Below are 12,902 nucleotides of genomic sequence, written 5' to 3'. Positions count from 1 at the left end.
CTAGAGAGTTTATCGGACATGGCAGCCCTGTATTACACTGGAGTTGGTGAAATTGAATCATATGTCATTCTGTTCCTCTAGCCAGACCTAAATCATTAGTTATATCCAAGTATGAGTGATTACAGGGCACTAGTCGACAGCACCCTCGGCAAAGCCATTAGATTTGGAATCTGATGAAGCCGAAATCGACGGGAGATACGGAGCAAATTCGATAAGCACCATTATGTCACTTTGGACTCGCGACGGGCTGAAGTGAAACTTCGTAATAAAGTGAGAATCAACATGTTGACTGGTCGCCCCACCATGACATTCCAAGTGGGACCTCAGCCTTACACCTCCATGATGTAGGTATGCCCATCCGCGTCACATCCAGTGCATTCGACATCTCATCAAGACGCCAGATTTTCATCTGAACATCTATTCTCAAGCGACTGATTCAGACGAGGAAACACAAGATGCCTCCAGCAGAGTTACCGTCGACGGTAACGATCAAGGTCAATGACTGCATCATCGTGGGCAAAGCCCAACCTGCATCCGAGGCCTACCCCAAGCCTCTGGATCTATTCTACGGCCTGCGCTACGGCCAAGCTGAGCGTTCCAAGGCTCCGGTCTCTGAGCCTCTCAAGTCCGCTTCTGGGGGGATAGATGCGACCAAACCGAAGCCGCCGTGCCCCATCCCCATGGCCCCGCAGGAGACGTCAGAAGACTGTCTGCGGTTGAATATTGTGCGACCGAGCAAGAACGGAAATGGCCCCATGCCCGTTGTGGTGTACCTCCACGGTGGAGGGTTCAACTTTGGAAATCCGTTGGATGCAGATATGGCGGCGTTTGTGGCGAGGAGTGAGAAGGACATCATGTCTGTCAGCGTCGGGTACAGACTGGGGGCTCTAGGCTTTGGACCTGGCGAGGAGGGGGACGGTGCTAGGAGCAATCTGGGGTTGAGGGATCAGAGGGTCGCAGTGAACTGGTTGAGGGAGTGGATCGGTTGGTTTGGAGGGAATGGCGAGGACATCACCCTCATGGGTGTGAGCGCTGGGGCTCACTCGGTAAGTCCACCCGGATGAACATGGTGATCAACTTGTGAGAACCTCATACTGAGAGATGCAGGTCGGCCACCACATGCTCAACCCATCGCCTCTCCCCTTCCGCAAAGCTGTCCTCGAGTCCGGCTCGCCCACTGCTCGCTCTGTGCTCTCGGTCTCCCACCCTCGCACCCAGTCTCAGTTCAAGTCGTTCCGCCATCACCTACCCAGCCAGAAGCAGACCCGCTCCGCCGACGACATCCTCCACGCTAGCCTCATGGTCTGGGCCGAGAACATGGATTCCCTTGCCTGGCCCTTCCAGCCCGTCGTCGACGCCAACGACAACGACTCCATCGTCCCGGACCTGCCCCTCAAGCTCTGGAACCAGCCGCACCTCCCCGCCAACCCCCGCGCCATCCTCACGGGCTTCTGCTCCGACGAGGGCGCAAACTTCATGCCGCGCAACCCGCCCCCCTTCCGAGACTTCTTCGCCACCCTCATCCCCACCCTCGACCTCGACGCCCTCGAGGCCGTGTACCCGGACCCGGACAGAGACCCCACCTCGCCCTACGCCGGCTCCAAAAACGCCCAGCTCACGCGCCTGGCCGACGCCTACGGGCACTACGCGTACATCTGCCCCATTCTGCACACGGCACACAGGGCCTCGCGCGCGGGGCTCCGCGTCTACCTGTACGAGTACGCGGGCCTCAACGGCGGCGGCGAGGACGGCGGGGGCGGGCCCCTTACGTCGGGCCACTGCGCGCAGTCACCGCTCGTGCGGCCCGACGTCTCGGAGATCGGCGAGCACCCGGGCCTTGTGGAGGCCAGCAGGGAGATGCACGGGCGGTGGGCGGCGTTCGCGGCGGCGCCGGAGGGGGACCTGGGGGCGCTGTGGCCTGCGTTCGAGACGCCGTTTGGGGGTGGTGGGGGCAAGGGGGAGTTGCTGATTTTCGCTGAGGGGAATGATGAGGCGTGTGGGGGGAAGGAGAGGGGCATTCCGGTGCGGACGAGGAGGTTGACGGAGCGGGAGATGGCGGTTTGCCGGTTCTGGTGGGACAGGATGGAGTTGAGTCAGGGGATGGGGGAGAAGGGGGTTGTGGATAAGCCGTGGTGATGGTGGGACCTCTGGTAGAGAGCTCTGAGCTTGATGGCAAGAGGCGGTATTCGTGTCGGGAGAAACCAACTACGATATCGATCACACATGATAGATCAAAGATTCTCGCTACGCCTTTCATCGTGTATATACAATAACTAAGTAACCATGATACTGATCGGTGCAATGGACCGCTGAAGGATATATCCCCGCAAGACGTGCGTGCGACAAGTCAACCAGATGCGAACCCCACCAACAACTCTCCTCCTCTTCCTCTCCCCCCCCCCTATTTCTCTCTCTCTACTTTTCTATGAATATAGGTAGCAAAGTGGTGCGTTGCGCGGGCGCAGCGCTTTGGAATCGCGTGCGAGGGAGTGTGTGGTATTATCTGATAAGGCAAAGAAGGATAGTGCGTGCGTCGTAAGCCAAAAAAAATAGGTATACTGCTGAGCCAAAATGAAGCAGTGAAACGAAGAAAGATATGCAGTATCCTGAACGCCAGATGTGAAAAGATGGGAAACTCTCCGCTGATCTCAGAGAGGCGGGGAATAGAAACGACGGGTATCTATGCAGCGTCTATCGGGAGCTCGGGCAGCCCTCAGAAGTTCTGGGAGATGCCAGCGCTCTGCTGAGGGTAGTGCGAGGGGTTCTCGATGCGCGTGTTGCGCCGGGCGGGATTGTCGCGGATGACAGGCGGCGCCGACAGCTCCTGCGGGGCGCCGTATCCATCACCATACGGGTTCTGTCCCTGCTGGTCGTAGTAGGTGGTGCTGTTGCCGTAGGACGTGGCACCGTCCGAGTTGTCGGATCGGTTGGCGGCGCTGTACGACGACGACGCGTTGGAAGGCCCGCGGTTAACGCCGGTGCCACGGTTGCTGGCTGCAGAAGGGCCCATAGCACCCAAGATCTCGCCCTCAGCAGGCGAGTCGGGGTCGTCGGACCGCGCGACGGACACATTGGCTTGGGGGGGAGACATGCCGCTGCCGGACATGGTGGTGGACGCCTTGTGGACAGCGGAGCCAGCGATGGTAGTAGTACCCCATCCTCGGTACCCGGAAGAGTCCTCTCTCATCTCATAGCCACCCTCGGAGACTCCCGCGCCCACGTTGGGAATGGTAGGGTCGGCGTTGGGGTTGTACGAGTAGTCCTCCACCTCCTTCCTGCGCTCCTCCTCGGCCTCGCGCCTGGCACGGCGCTTCTTCCAGAAGAACAGGGCGAACAGGGCGAGGATGGCAATAGCACCAATGGGAACGGCAACGCCAATGGCAATCTTGGCACCCGAGCTCAGGCCGCCTCCCCCGCTTCCACCACCAGGGTTGATCGGAGTTGGGTCGACGGCAGAGGCAGTAGTTGACGAAGGCTCTGCTTGTGTGCGCTCTTTGGTGGTGGTAATGATAACAAGGCTAGTCGCGGTGCTGTCGGCCTGAGTCGAGGTGACGACCTCAGTCGTCTTCGTCTCCTCGGCGGTCGTGCTGGTCGGCTCGGCTGTTGTAGACGAGGGCTCCTCAGTAGTACTAGGGGGTTTGCTGCTCTCTTCCGCCGTAGTCTTGGGAGGAGGAGGCGGGGGCTCGGTCGTTGGCGATGTAGGAGGTTCCGGAGCGGGATTAGAAGTCGGGGTATCTGCCGGGGGAGGAGGTGGCGGCGGCTCCTCAGTCGTAGCCGGAGGGGGAGCAGCTGTAGACTCAGGCGGCTGCTCGCCGTTGTCTGTCGTGGACGGGGCAGGAGGGTCGGTGGCCTCGTTGGGCGGCACATCGCCCGCCGAGCTGGTAGACATGGTCGAGATGGGTGCTCACGCGATTAACGGGCCTACGAGCGGAGTCGGCACGTCAGCAACCCTGAGGGCGAGAACGATTGGCGCGATAAACGAAGGAAAAGCGCAAAGAAGGAGGGGGCAAGCGAATGAGAGCTGGTAATCACAAGGCAGTCGCAGGTTCAATCCCCTGTCGCAGTCAACGGCCTTGGGTTTGGGCGACGGGTGCGTGGGAGACGATGGGCTGATGGGGGGGGGAAAGGGGCGCCAGCAACCCAACGAGATTGACTCGGGACGGCGGCGGGTAAGACCAGACCGCGAGGAGCCGTCGATGATGAGCCGCAACTTTGAGGGACAAAACGTACCTTGGATTGTCCTGAAGCCCCGAGCACGAGGGTGAGGAGCCAATTCGAGCCCAGCGCAGTGGTTTGTTGGCGTTGGACTGTTTGAGACTGGTGGTGAGAGAGTGCTGGGAGCGCTGGGACCCAGAAAAATGGAGGTGCCAGTGACAGCCACTGAGCCACTGAGCAAGCCCAGGCAACGGACGGTCAGCTCCGGAGAGATCTGCTGCTGGGGGTGGGTCGGATTACAAGTCAGATCCACGACCTTGAAAGTTGGAACCTTGGGGAAGTTGAATGTCGAATGTCAAATGTTGAATGTCGCGCAGGGCATGAGCCTACGACGAAAATAATTGATAGTTGCGGATAATGACACAGGAAGCTGCAGAAGGCTTGGTTTCACAAATACAGCTGAAGCCGACGAACGAAACCAGCCGATGGAATCAAGCTGAGGTCCGTTCCCAGTACCTGGTGGCCTGTGGAGGCTGTACACTGGGGCAGCCCTAGGCCGTCAACTGGCCCATCGGACTCGCCTAGACCGACCACTGGGGCAATGGAGCACTGGGACGCTAGGCGCTTGAGGAAAATCCACCGCACTGCCCCAACTGGAGTGTCTCAGAGCATCCACTGTCCACTGGACCAGTGGACAATCGGCGCTGACAGTTCTGCCACTTGAACACTACGCAGCAGTTCCACACGCATGCGGGCGCCATTGACACCTGCTCGGCCACCTGTCGACCTTGTTTACCTTGAACGCGGGCGCCTGCTGGAACTCTCATCGTGGCCGATCCCGTCCTGCCTCTACCCGCTGCGGAATGGAGCGACGCGACCCGTGGGAGCCCTGCAATCCACCATTCCACTGCAACCAATTTGGCACGTTCCCTGGAACCCAAGAAATGCGCAGATCCAGACACGAGGGGGCAAGGTCCAATCACTTTGGCCAGAGGGGGTTTGGATCTTCGTCAATGCCCGCCCAGCCAGTGGCAGCCACCGACCTCTGGGGCTCTCGTCATGGCTGTACAGATCGCCACAGCTTTGGTGCAACCACAAGGGACAAGAATAGAACACACGCCATCGGGCCATTGGCTTCAACCTTCTCCGCCCGTGGGGGGGCATAAATTTGTAAGCTATCGACTACGCACGTATTACAGAGCTCTCGAAAAGAAGGACAGAAAAGCGAAAGAGGTTTGTACCATGTGGCAGCAGTACAGTTGGTTGACAGGGATTATGGATGATCCCTCGTCAGTGTCTGTTCTCGTAGGTATATGAGTACGACGATTCATAGTCTGTAATACGGACAGTCTCCCATGAGGCATCAAATGGGCCCCAGAACGCCTTCCAACTACGGATACAATAGCCTCATAATCGCACTCGCCCATTTTACATCCAAACGTACACAACGTGTTAGGGGCCTTTTTGTATTTCCCAGTGACGGTCAGAGGTAGAGAGACCAGTCATTATAATAAAGATGAGTCCAGATGCCGTCATCTAGACAACATCGCTTCCAATTCACAGTTCACCATATACAACAAATCTCTCTGGCCCCAAAAGCATCTGATACAGATAGCCCGTTAACTGCTTGATTGTCGTGGTGGGTGGTCCCAATCCTTCTTTCTATATGCTGCTGGTCGCCCCGGAAATCAAGTGTCAAATCATGACCGCAATTACTCCCATGAATCGAAAACAAACCAGTCCCTAGTCGGGGTCAGTAAGCCCTATGCTATGCCGGAATCCATGAAACAATGCAACTCCCAACGACGCTCTCCTCAGCAAACTGCTTCCTCTACGGGCGCATACCCCAATGAGGCTTCAGCTCGGATACCATAGAATGCTGAGTAAACACGGTGTCACCCGGCAGCTTGCTGACGCGACCTGCTCCCATGCGAATGGCGCTTTGCGCCGTCGACGACATGCCGCTTCGGTTACTCCTAATACTGCCGGCATCACTCATATTGTCCTGATCCTTAAACTTCTTAGGAGGTAGGAAATCCAGGCCAGTGAATGTTGATGATTTGCGGAGTGTGTGTCTGAGCATGTTAGCATATACACTTCAGGATGAACCAAAAGAGCTGGTCGAATCACTTACGGGCTAGGGAGAGCGTTGAGCTCGTCGTAGGATGCCACAAGAGGTGAGGCGCTAGGTACTTTTGGCGAGTACGGTCGCCTCTCGCCCAGAGGACTCTGCGAGCGGCCCCTGGCTCTGTCCGAAAAGGACTCCGGCGGGGCAAAGTCAGCTGCGTTGAAGATGGCAAACGAGTCATCCTTGAGCTTGGACGGCGTGGGGAGGGTGCTAAGGGCGGCCGGGGGAGGGAGATTTTTTCTCGGCGTCTGGCGACCAGCCCTAGCAGAGGCCGATGAGTCTGGCCGGGGTCCAAGAGATGAGGGAGCACGAGAGCCCCAGGCCGAGTTCGCCCGTGACCTTGACCGTGGCCCGCCAGGAAGGCTCATCCCACCGAGCGAACCATGGGGTGCGTGGGGACGGGGGCCACGGCCACCACCAGGAGGTCCACGAGGTCCAGGACCCATGGGGCGGCGACCTGCGGGCGGGGGAGTCATAGCACGACGGTGGACGGGCTGAGCGCCGGGCATGACAAAGGCATTCGTCTCAGGATCGAAATAGGTAGCAGCCTCTCCAAGGTACCGCTCATCGTAATCCTCATAATATTCGCCTCCACCATAGTAGTCAGCGGGGACTGCAGGCATCGGTGGCGCGGGCTCCTTTGTGTCCTCAAAGTACTCCTTATAGAAAGATCGAATGCGGTTGGCTCTGTATTCGGGGTCCTCCGACTCGGTGACGTCGTCCGGAGGCAGGGGACGGAAGCCGACAGAGAGTCTCTTGTTGTCTTGCTGCGGGACGCCGAGCCCCTGGGAGGGTGGCGACTGCTCGACAGAGGCTACAGGTGGATTCCGGTGCTCTGTTCTTCCACGGCCATAGTCCTCATAGTCGTCGTAGTACTCAGACGTCTGGATCTGAGGATTGTAGGCCTGGTATCCATAGTCGCTTTCCTTTGATTGGCGATTGTCAGGAGTTGTGACAGCCTGACCGCCTAGAGGCTGAACCTGGCCATCCTGGTGTCCCGAAAACATTCCGTCGTTCATGGGCGACAACGGCTGCGGTAGGTCCAAGTTCAGACCTAATCCGGCGGGTTGCAGGTGCTTGGGAGGCGAGTCATTGCCAGCGTGTGCTACACCAATGTTGGCCGTATTATCGGATTGAGCAACACCTGAGAAATCGAAATGACGGGAGTCACGAGGGGGGCTGGTAATTCTATCCTCTGGGCTTCTGGCGACAGTAGGAAGCGGCTCCTGGATCTCTAGGCCCCTGGGCAAGTCTTTGTCGTCATCCGGATAGGGAACCATGCCGATCTCTGGCACAACGGGCTTGATAGGAATAATAGGTTCCTGGAGTTCAGCTGTGTCGCGTCCCTGATAAGTCGGCTCCGGAGCTGTTGGGGGTGTGGCAAAGGGATCCTTTTCGCTTGAGGTCGTGTGGTCTAACGGGGACTTCGGAAAGGAACCCTGTCGGGGAGGAGGCATCCTCAAGGATCTGCCCGTGGCGACGGATGCACGCTTGCTGGAACCGCCGAACACAGATGGCTCTTTACTGAACGAACGGATGGAACCACACTCGCTGGGGACCATACGATAAGGGTCGTACTCGTTGGGATATCCTCGGGTCAAAGTATGTACCGAGTCCTGGGATCCTTGCACCTTAGGTGGGAGAAGGTAAGGAGACTCCAGATTCATGTCCATGGACAGCTGGTTCGTCTTGTGCGAAGACTTCTCTCCACCCATGAGGGCACTCATACGACCTTTCTTCTTTCTCCCCGGCATGGGTCCGTCGTCAAGGCCAAAATCGAGGTCACGGTGAGGGTCTTTGGCATCCTCTATCCTCTGTCGCTTTATGCCGCGGCGGTGCAGGTAGAGTAAAACGCACAAGGCACCTACCACAGGAATCCTATTGTATATTTCCGTCAGAAGAGTTAGGCCAGAAAATGAGAGGGCGAACGTACGTAACGCCAAGCACAATGGGAAGAGTCATGGAACTCATACTATGCGGCTTCTCTTCCTCCCTCACGGCGAGCCTGACCAAAGTTTCAGCCCGCCGCAGGTTAATTCGGGGCTGCATCCGGTACCCATTGGTACCGAATGGCCCAGGGTCAGCCATTCTCAAGAGAATAAGTTGTCGAGGTCACTGGTTGAAGATGTTTTGCAGCACCAAACGGATAAAAAGTCGTGGTCCAATTTCCAAGCAAGTGACAACTGAGATTATGTCGTTTCAAGATGTCGCTAAAAATCGAATCGAGTCCCAAAACAATCGAATTGTCGTGAACATTAAAGGAATAAGCGAAGAGTTAAAAGGTTGCTCGGGGGAGAAAGATCAAGGGATGATCTAGTCGTAGGGACAAGGTAAACAGAATCGTGGACGTGATCGCGAACCGGTCGAATCGATGGGGAGATGCGAATGCGTCGGAAGCAAAAACCAGACAACAGAGCCAAAACGCGTCGTAGCCGTCGGTGAAGTCGATGTAAAAGTCCGTGTAAAGCAGAACCAAGGTCAAGGTAGGGCAATTGAAGGAGTGGCTTGCTGCCAGGGACCTTGGATGCGAGATGAGGAAAGAGTGACTGAGTTGAACACACAAAAAGAGCGGCAGGCCTGCTGGCAGGTCCTCTTCACAAAACAACAACCCAACGAAGCTTCAACTACCGGTCGACAGTCGAAGGTGATTATCGAACTGACGATGGAGGAGCGAGGAGGAGGAAGAGAGAGCCAGAGCGAGGGTGGAGGGAACCACGGGTGTGGGCTCCGAAGGCGTTGTCAGCCAGTGGGCGTCGCTCCTGGCCCAAGCGATTGATGAGCTGTGGGACAGGCCGGTCAGACTGGTTTACCAGAAAGGAGGAGGCCCGCAGAGACAGCTGTATGAGTACGGCGGTGGTACATGCACGGCCGCCCTGATTCGGCGGGTGGTGCTGTCTAGGGCAGGTCCACGTCGCTTTCACAGTGGCTCTCGGCGTCGGGCGAATGAGACAGTACCCTTGCCAGGGGCCACGATGCTTGCCATGGTCCAGTGGTCCAACGCGGCACCGCCGCACAGGATGGTTTAATTTGCTAGGGGCGGTTTGAGGCGCTCGTTCCCGTCATGTCCCTGCACGGCAGGGTCTTGGCCGCCCAATATGTCCAAACTGCCAAGCTTCTTGAATCATTACTCGTACGTACAGCTCTCGAAGTGACGGAATAAAGCACAGACACCGGCGATAAACGGAATCTCAATATCGCCAAAGCTGCTCTGTCAACGGCGCTGAGATGAAGCGCCGGGATCTTCGATATCGTGAGCGGTTGCTGCAAGCTGCAGCTGGATCATTCTGGAGGGGGACTTAACGCAGGAACGCGGTTTGAGACGGTGGGGAACTGGCGGTTTTACAGTGCATAGATGCTAGAGTTTACTGTACAAAACACAAGCACATCATGCCCGTCTATGCGCGTCGCCAGGCAAATATCCGCACTGTTCTTGCCCCTGACGCTAAACCAAAACCTCACTAGCAGCACGATCCAACCGCCTGCCCTGTCCGCGGATGAACAAAAGCGACTGCAGCGAACCAAGGTTCCTCCCAGGTTCCAGGCTGATAAGAATCTAGAACCAAGGTCAACGGCCTAGCACGACTCCACGAGAGCGATTCTTGCAATTGGCCTGAAGCTGGGCCCCCTTCCCCCGCTGAGTAATATTAAGGGCCCTCAGCTCTCTCAACTGAAAACCAAGCCTCAGCCCTTGCGGCTGTCGCTAGGGCATGTCCGAGATGAGAACGGGTCGGAAGGAGATTCTAAAAATGCAGTTGCTCCATCTTCCTTCTCTACGAGTACGAGTAGTATTACTCGTAATAATACTCATAGCATTATCTGAGGCAGCTGTTTTGGCGGCTAACTGGTCAATATCTACGGAGTACTTCGTATTATCTGGCACTGTCGCTTTGTCGCTTTGCTTGGCGGAGTTTGCTGCGCCCCTCGCGTACAAACACGAGCCACAAGACGTTGCATTGTCTTTCCGCGTGTTTAAATGATGACTTGCATTATGCAAGGCATAGACATCATGACAGTAGGCCTCCAACTGCAGGTCCTTACAAGGGCCGATTGAGACTCTCGTCCCCGGAGGACACAAACACATATTAACATTAGTATTACTACTAGGATACCAGTGGCAATACTACATATTAATAATAGTGCCTAGGCACGTCTATGTATACCACTATGTACTTACGCGGGCGACTCCGTTTTTGGAGGCGACTAAGAAGCGTAGACAGGGTCTCTAAAGATCTTTCCCGATCGCCTGAAAGATTTCGGCTGCTTAGGAAGGAATCTAGGCTCTGTCGAGAGCCTGTCTAGCACCTTCCGCCGTCTCCAAAAACGGAGGTCGCCTGCGTAATAAGGACTCGTAAGTATCGTACGAGTACGGATAGAACATCCACCATCCGCATCAATCTCTTCCGCTCGACACCTTGTAAAACTCCGGCGCATATTCCAGTAGCCAGCCCTTCTCGATCTTAGTAATGTCCCGAATAAAGGTCTTGCCCGCCGTCTCCATGACGTCGTGGAAGATGACCCAGTCCGCCTTACGGTTAAACATGAGCGAAGTTGGGTGCGCGTGCAGCACTGTCCCCCCCTCTACATTGCGGAACGTGCCATCAGGCTGCATCCGCGCTGCGTGCGCGAAATAACCTGCTGTGAGACAACGTCGGATTTGCTCAGCCCTCCGAGTCGTGTCCTGCTGCTGTTGGTGGTTCACTCCAAGAGACTCGTCGACGTTGATGTTGAACCTCTCAAGGTACCGCTTGAGCTGCGCGCGGATGCTGACCGCTCGGGTCATAGACTTGTAGTTGAGATTGTTATCATGGCAGAACTTGGCTTCCTTCTTGCCCTTGGTCACAAAAGCCTGGTAAGCATTGAGCAGCGTCAAGTGATCCCCCTCTTCGACGGCAAACTTGCGCCTTGACGTCTCCATCTTCTTCCGTTCGCCTTCGTGGTGGAACCACACGCTGCCATTCAGGCTCGTCATGGCCGCGATTGTTAGTATCTCGCTCGTGCATCCAAAACTAGGGGCGGACAGCAGAGTCTTGGCCATCATAGGCTCGACCGCCAGTTCCGCCATCCTGAATCCCAGAGGCCTTGTGAGCTTGGCGTACTCATCCAAGGCCCCTAAGGAGTACAAGAGCTCTAGGGCTTTGGACATGAGCTCTGCGGGAGGTGGAGAGAAGAAGTCGAAACGGGCAACATTATCGATCCCCAAGGCTTTCAGCTGTAGTACAACAGGAGCTAAGTTGGACCGCTGGATCTCAGGCACGTTAGCTTCGGGCAATGCCTGGAAGCTGCCCTCGGTATAGAGCCTGAAGCACTTTCCTGGCCTTGTTCGACCAGCTCTCCCTGCGCGCTGCGAGGCGGATGCTTTCGATACGGGCGTCGCCGTCAGGGTCTCGATGCCCGTTTTGGGATTGTAGGCTCTCTGTTTGACGAACCCGCAGTCAATCACATAGACGATGCCGTCAATAGTGACGGAGGCCTCGGCGATGTTGGTGGAGAATATCACTTTGCGTGTTTTCTCGGCGGCCTTGTCGAAGACGTATAGTTGCTGCTCTGTCGAGAGACCGGCGTATAGCGGGAGAGGTTGGAGTGAGTCCCCCCGACTGTCGAGCTCAGCGGCTCGCTCCGATACTGCCTGGACGGCAGAGTCAATCTCCTCGCGGCCCGTCAGGAAGACCAGTATGTCCCCAGGCGCCTCCTGCTTGTGAATATTGAAAACGACATCAATCGCCTTCTCGACGTAGTCCTCGGCCGGCGATTCCAGGTACAGGATATCGATGGGATACGTTCTGCCTTCCAGGCTCACAATCGTAGCCGTCTCAATTTGTGCCCCATCCTTGGCGTCACTTGTCTTCTCTTCACCACTTTGGGAAAAGAAATTGAGGAACTTCTCTGCCTGTAGAGTGGCGCTGCTGATGATGATGCGAAGCTCCGGCCGCCTCTTCCTTATTTTCTTGAGCAGACCCAGTAAGACATCGGTGCTGATGGATCGCTCATGGGCCTCGTCGACCATAAGGATGGAGTACCGAGTCAATAGGGGATCAACCAGGGCTTCTCTTATCAGAAGGCCATCCGTGAGGAACTTGATACGCGTCGACGACGATGTGGCATCTTCGAAACGGATCGAGTATCCAACCTCCTTGCCTACCTCGCATCCAACTTCTTCCGCAACGCGGACCGCGACTGTGGTGGCCGCGACTCGGCGAGGCTACAAAATGTTAACCATCACGCACTGGTAGACATTTCGGAATGCCATACCTGAGTAATGCCAATGAGCTTCCCGTCGGAGCACCAGCCTGCATTTTCAAGAAACTGGGGGATCTGTGTGGTTTTGCCCGAACCTGTCTGACCAATGACGATGGTGACGGGGTACTTTTCGATAACATAGAGGAGACTCTCTCGATGTTTTGCTATGGGTAGTAGGGCAGCTGGTTTGTGGAGCGCTGGTATGAAAGTTGAGTTGAGGTCAAAGTCGGCCATGATGGTGATTTTAATCGCGAAGGGTTAAGCGGAGAGATAGTCAACAAAGCTCGCCCATTAGAGATATGAGGCTCGGAAGCCGATCCTGGATAGCAGATCTTGTGATCATGATCTTATCTTATCCATCGTACAGCGTAAGAGATATTGC

At 56.3% G+C, this 12,902-nt stretch overlaps 4 protein-coding genes across 4 annotated transcripts; 1 reads left to right on the top strand and 3 right to left on the bottom strand.

The window, feature by feature from the left end:
- Positions 1–339: 339 nt before the first annotated feature.
- Positions 340–2,136, top strand: ACO1O0_006533 (uncharacterized protein; the record flags this gene model as incomplete). The annotated part of the gene is made up of 3 exons (XM_083195920.1): positions 340–344; positions 446–1,046; positions 1,108–2,136. The coding sequence occupies 3 exons, from the start codon at positions 340–342 to the stop codon at positions 2,134–2,136; spliced, it is 1,635 nt and encodes a 544-aa protein (XP_083048936.1).
- Positions 2,137–2,713: 577 nt separating this feature from the next.
- ACO1O0_006532 (uncharacterized protein) lies at positions 2,714–3,889 on the bottom strand (the record flags this gene model as incomplete). The annotated part of the gene is made up of 1 exon (XM_083195919.1): positions 2,714–3,889. One exon carries the CDS (start codon positions 3,887–3,889, stop codon positions 2,714–2,716), a length of 1,176 nt encoding a protein of 391 aa, XP_083048935.1.
- Positions 3,890–5,986: 2,097 nt separating this feature from the next.
- ACO1O0_006531 (uncharacterized protein) lies at positions 5,987–8,371 on the bottom strand (the record flags this gene model as incomplete). The annotated part of the gene is made up of 3 exons (XM_083195918.1): positions 5,987–6,230; positions 6,290–8,147; positions 8,257–8,371. 3 exons carry the CDS (start codon positions 8,369–8,371, stop codon positions 5,987–5,989), a joined length of 2,217 nt encoding a protein of 738 aa, XP_083048934.1.
- Positions 8,372–10,673: 2,302 nt separating this feature from the next.
- Positions 10,674–12,754, bottom strand: ACO1O0_006530 (P-loop containing nucleoside triphosphate hydrolase protein; the record flags this gene model as incomplete). The annotated part of the gene is made up of 2 exons (XM_083195917.1): positions 10,674–12,482; positions 12,533–12,754. The coding sequence occupies 2 exons, from the start codon at positions 12,752–12,754 to the stop codon at positions 10,674–10,676; spliced, it is 2,031 nt and encodes a 676-aa protein (XP_083048933.1).
- Between the last annotated feature and the right edge of the window lie 148 nt (positions 12,755–12,902).

Source organism: Amphichorda felina (genome assembly GCF_050947745.1).
Source record: "Amphichorda felina strain 45539 chromosome Unknown scaffold_6, whole genome shotgun sequence".
In the NCBI taxonomy this organism is placed as follows: Eukaryota; Fungi; Ascomycota; class Sordariomycetes; order Hypocreales; family Bionectriaceae; genus Amphichorda; species Amphichorda felina.
This window is presented reverse-complemented; position numbering and strand designations above follow the sequence as displayed.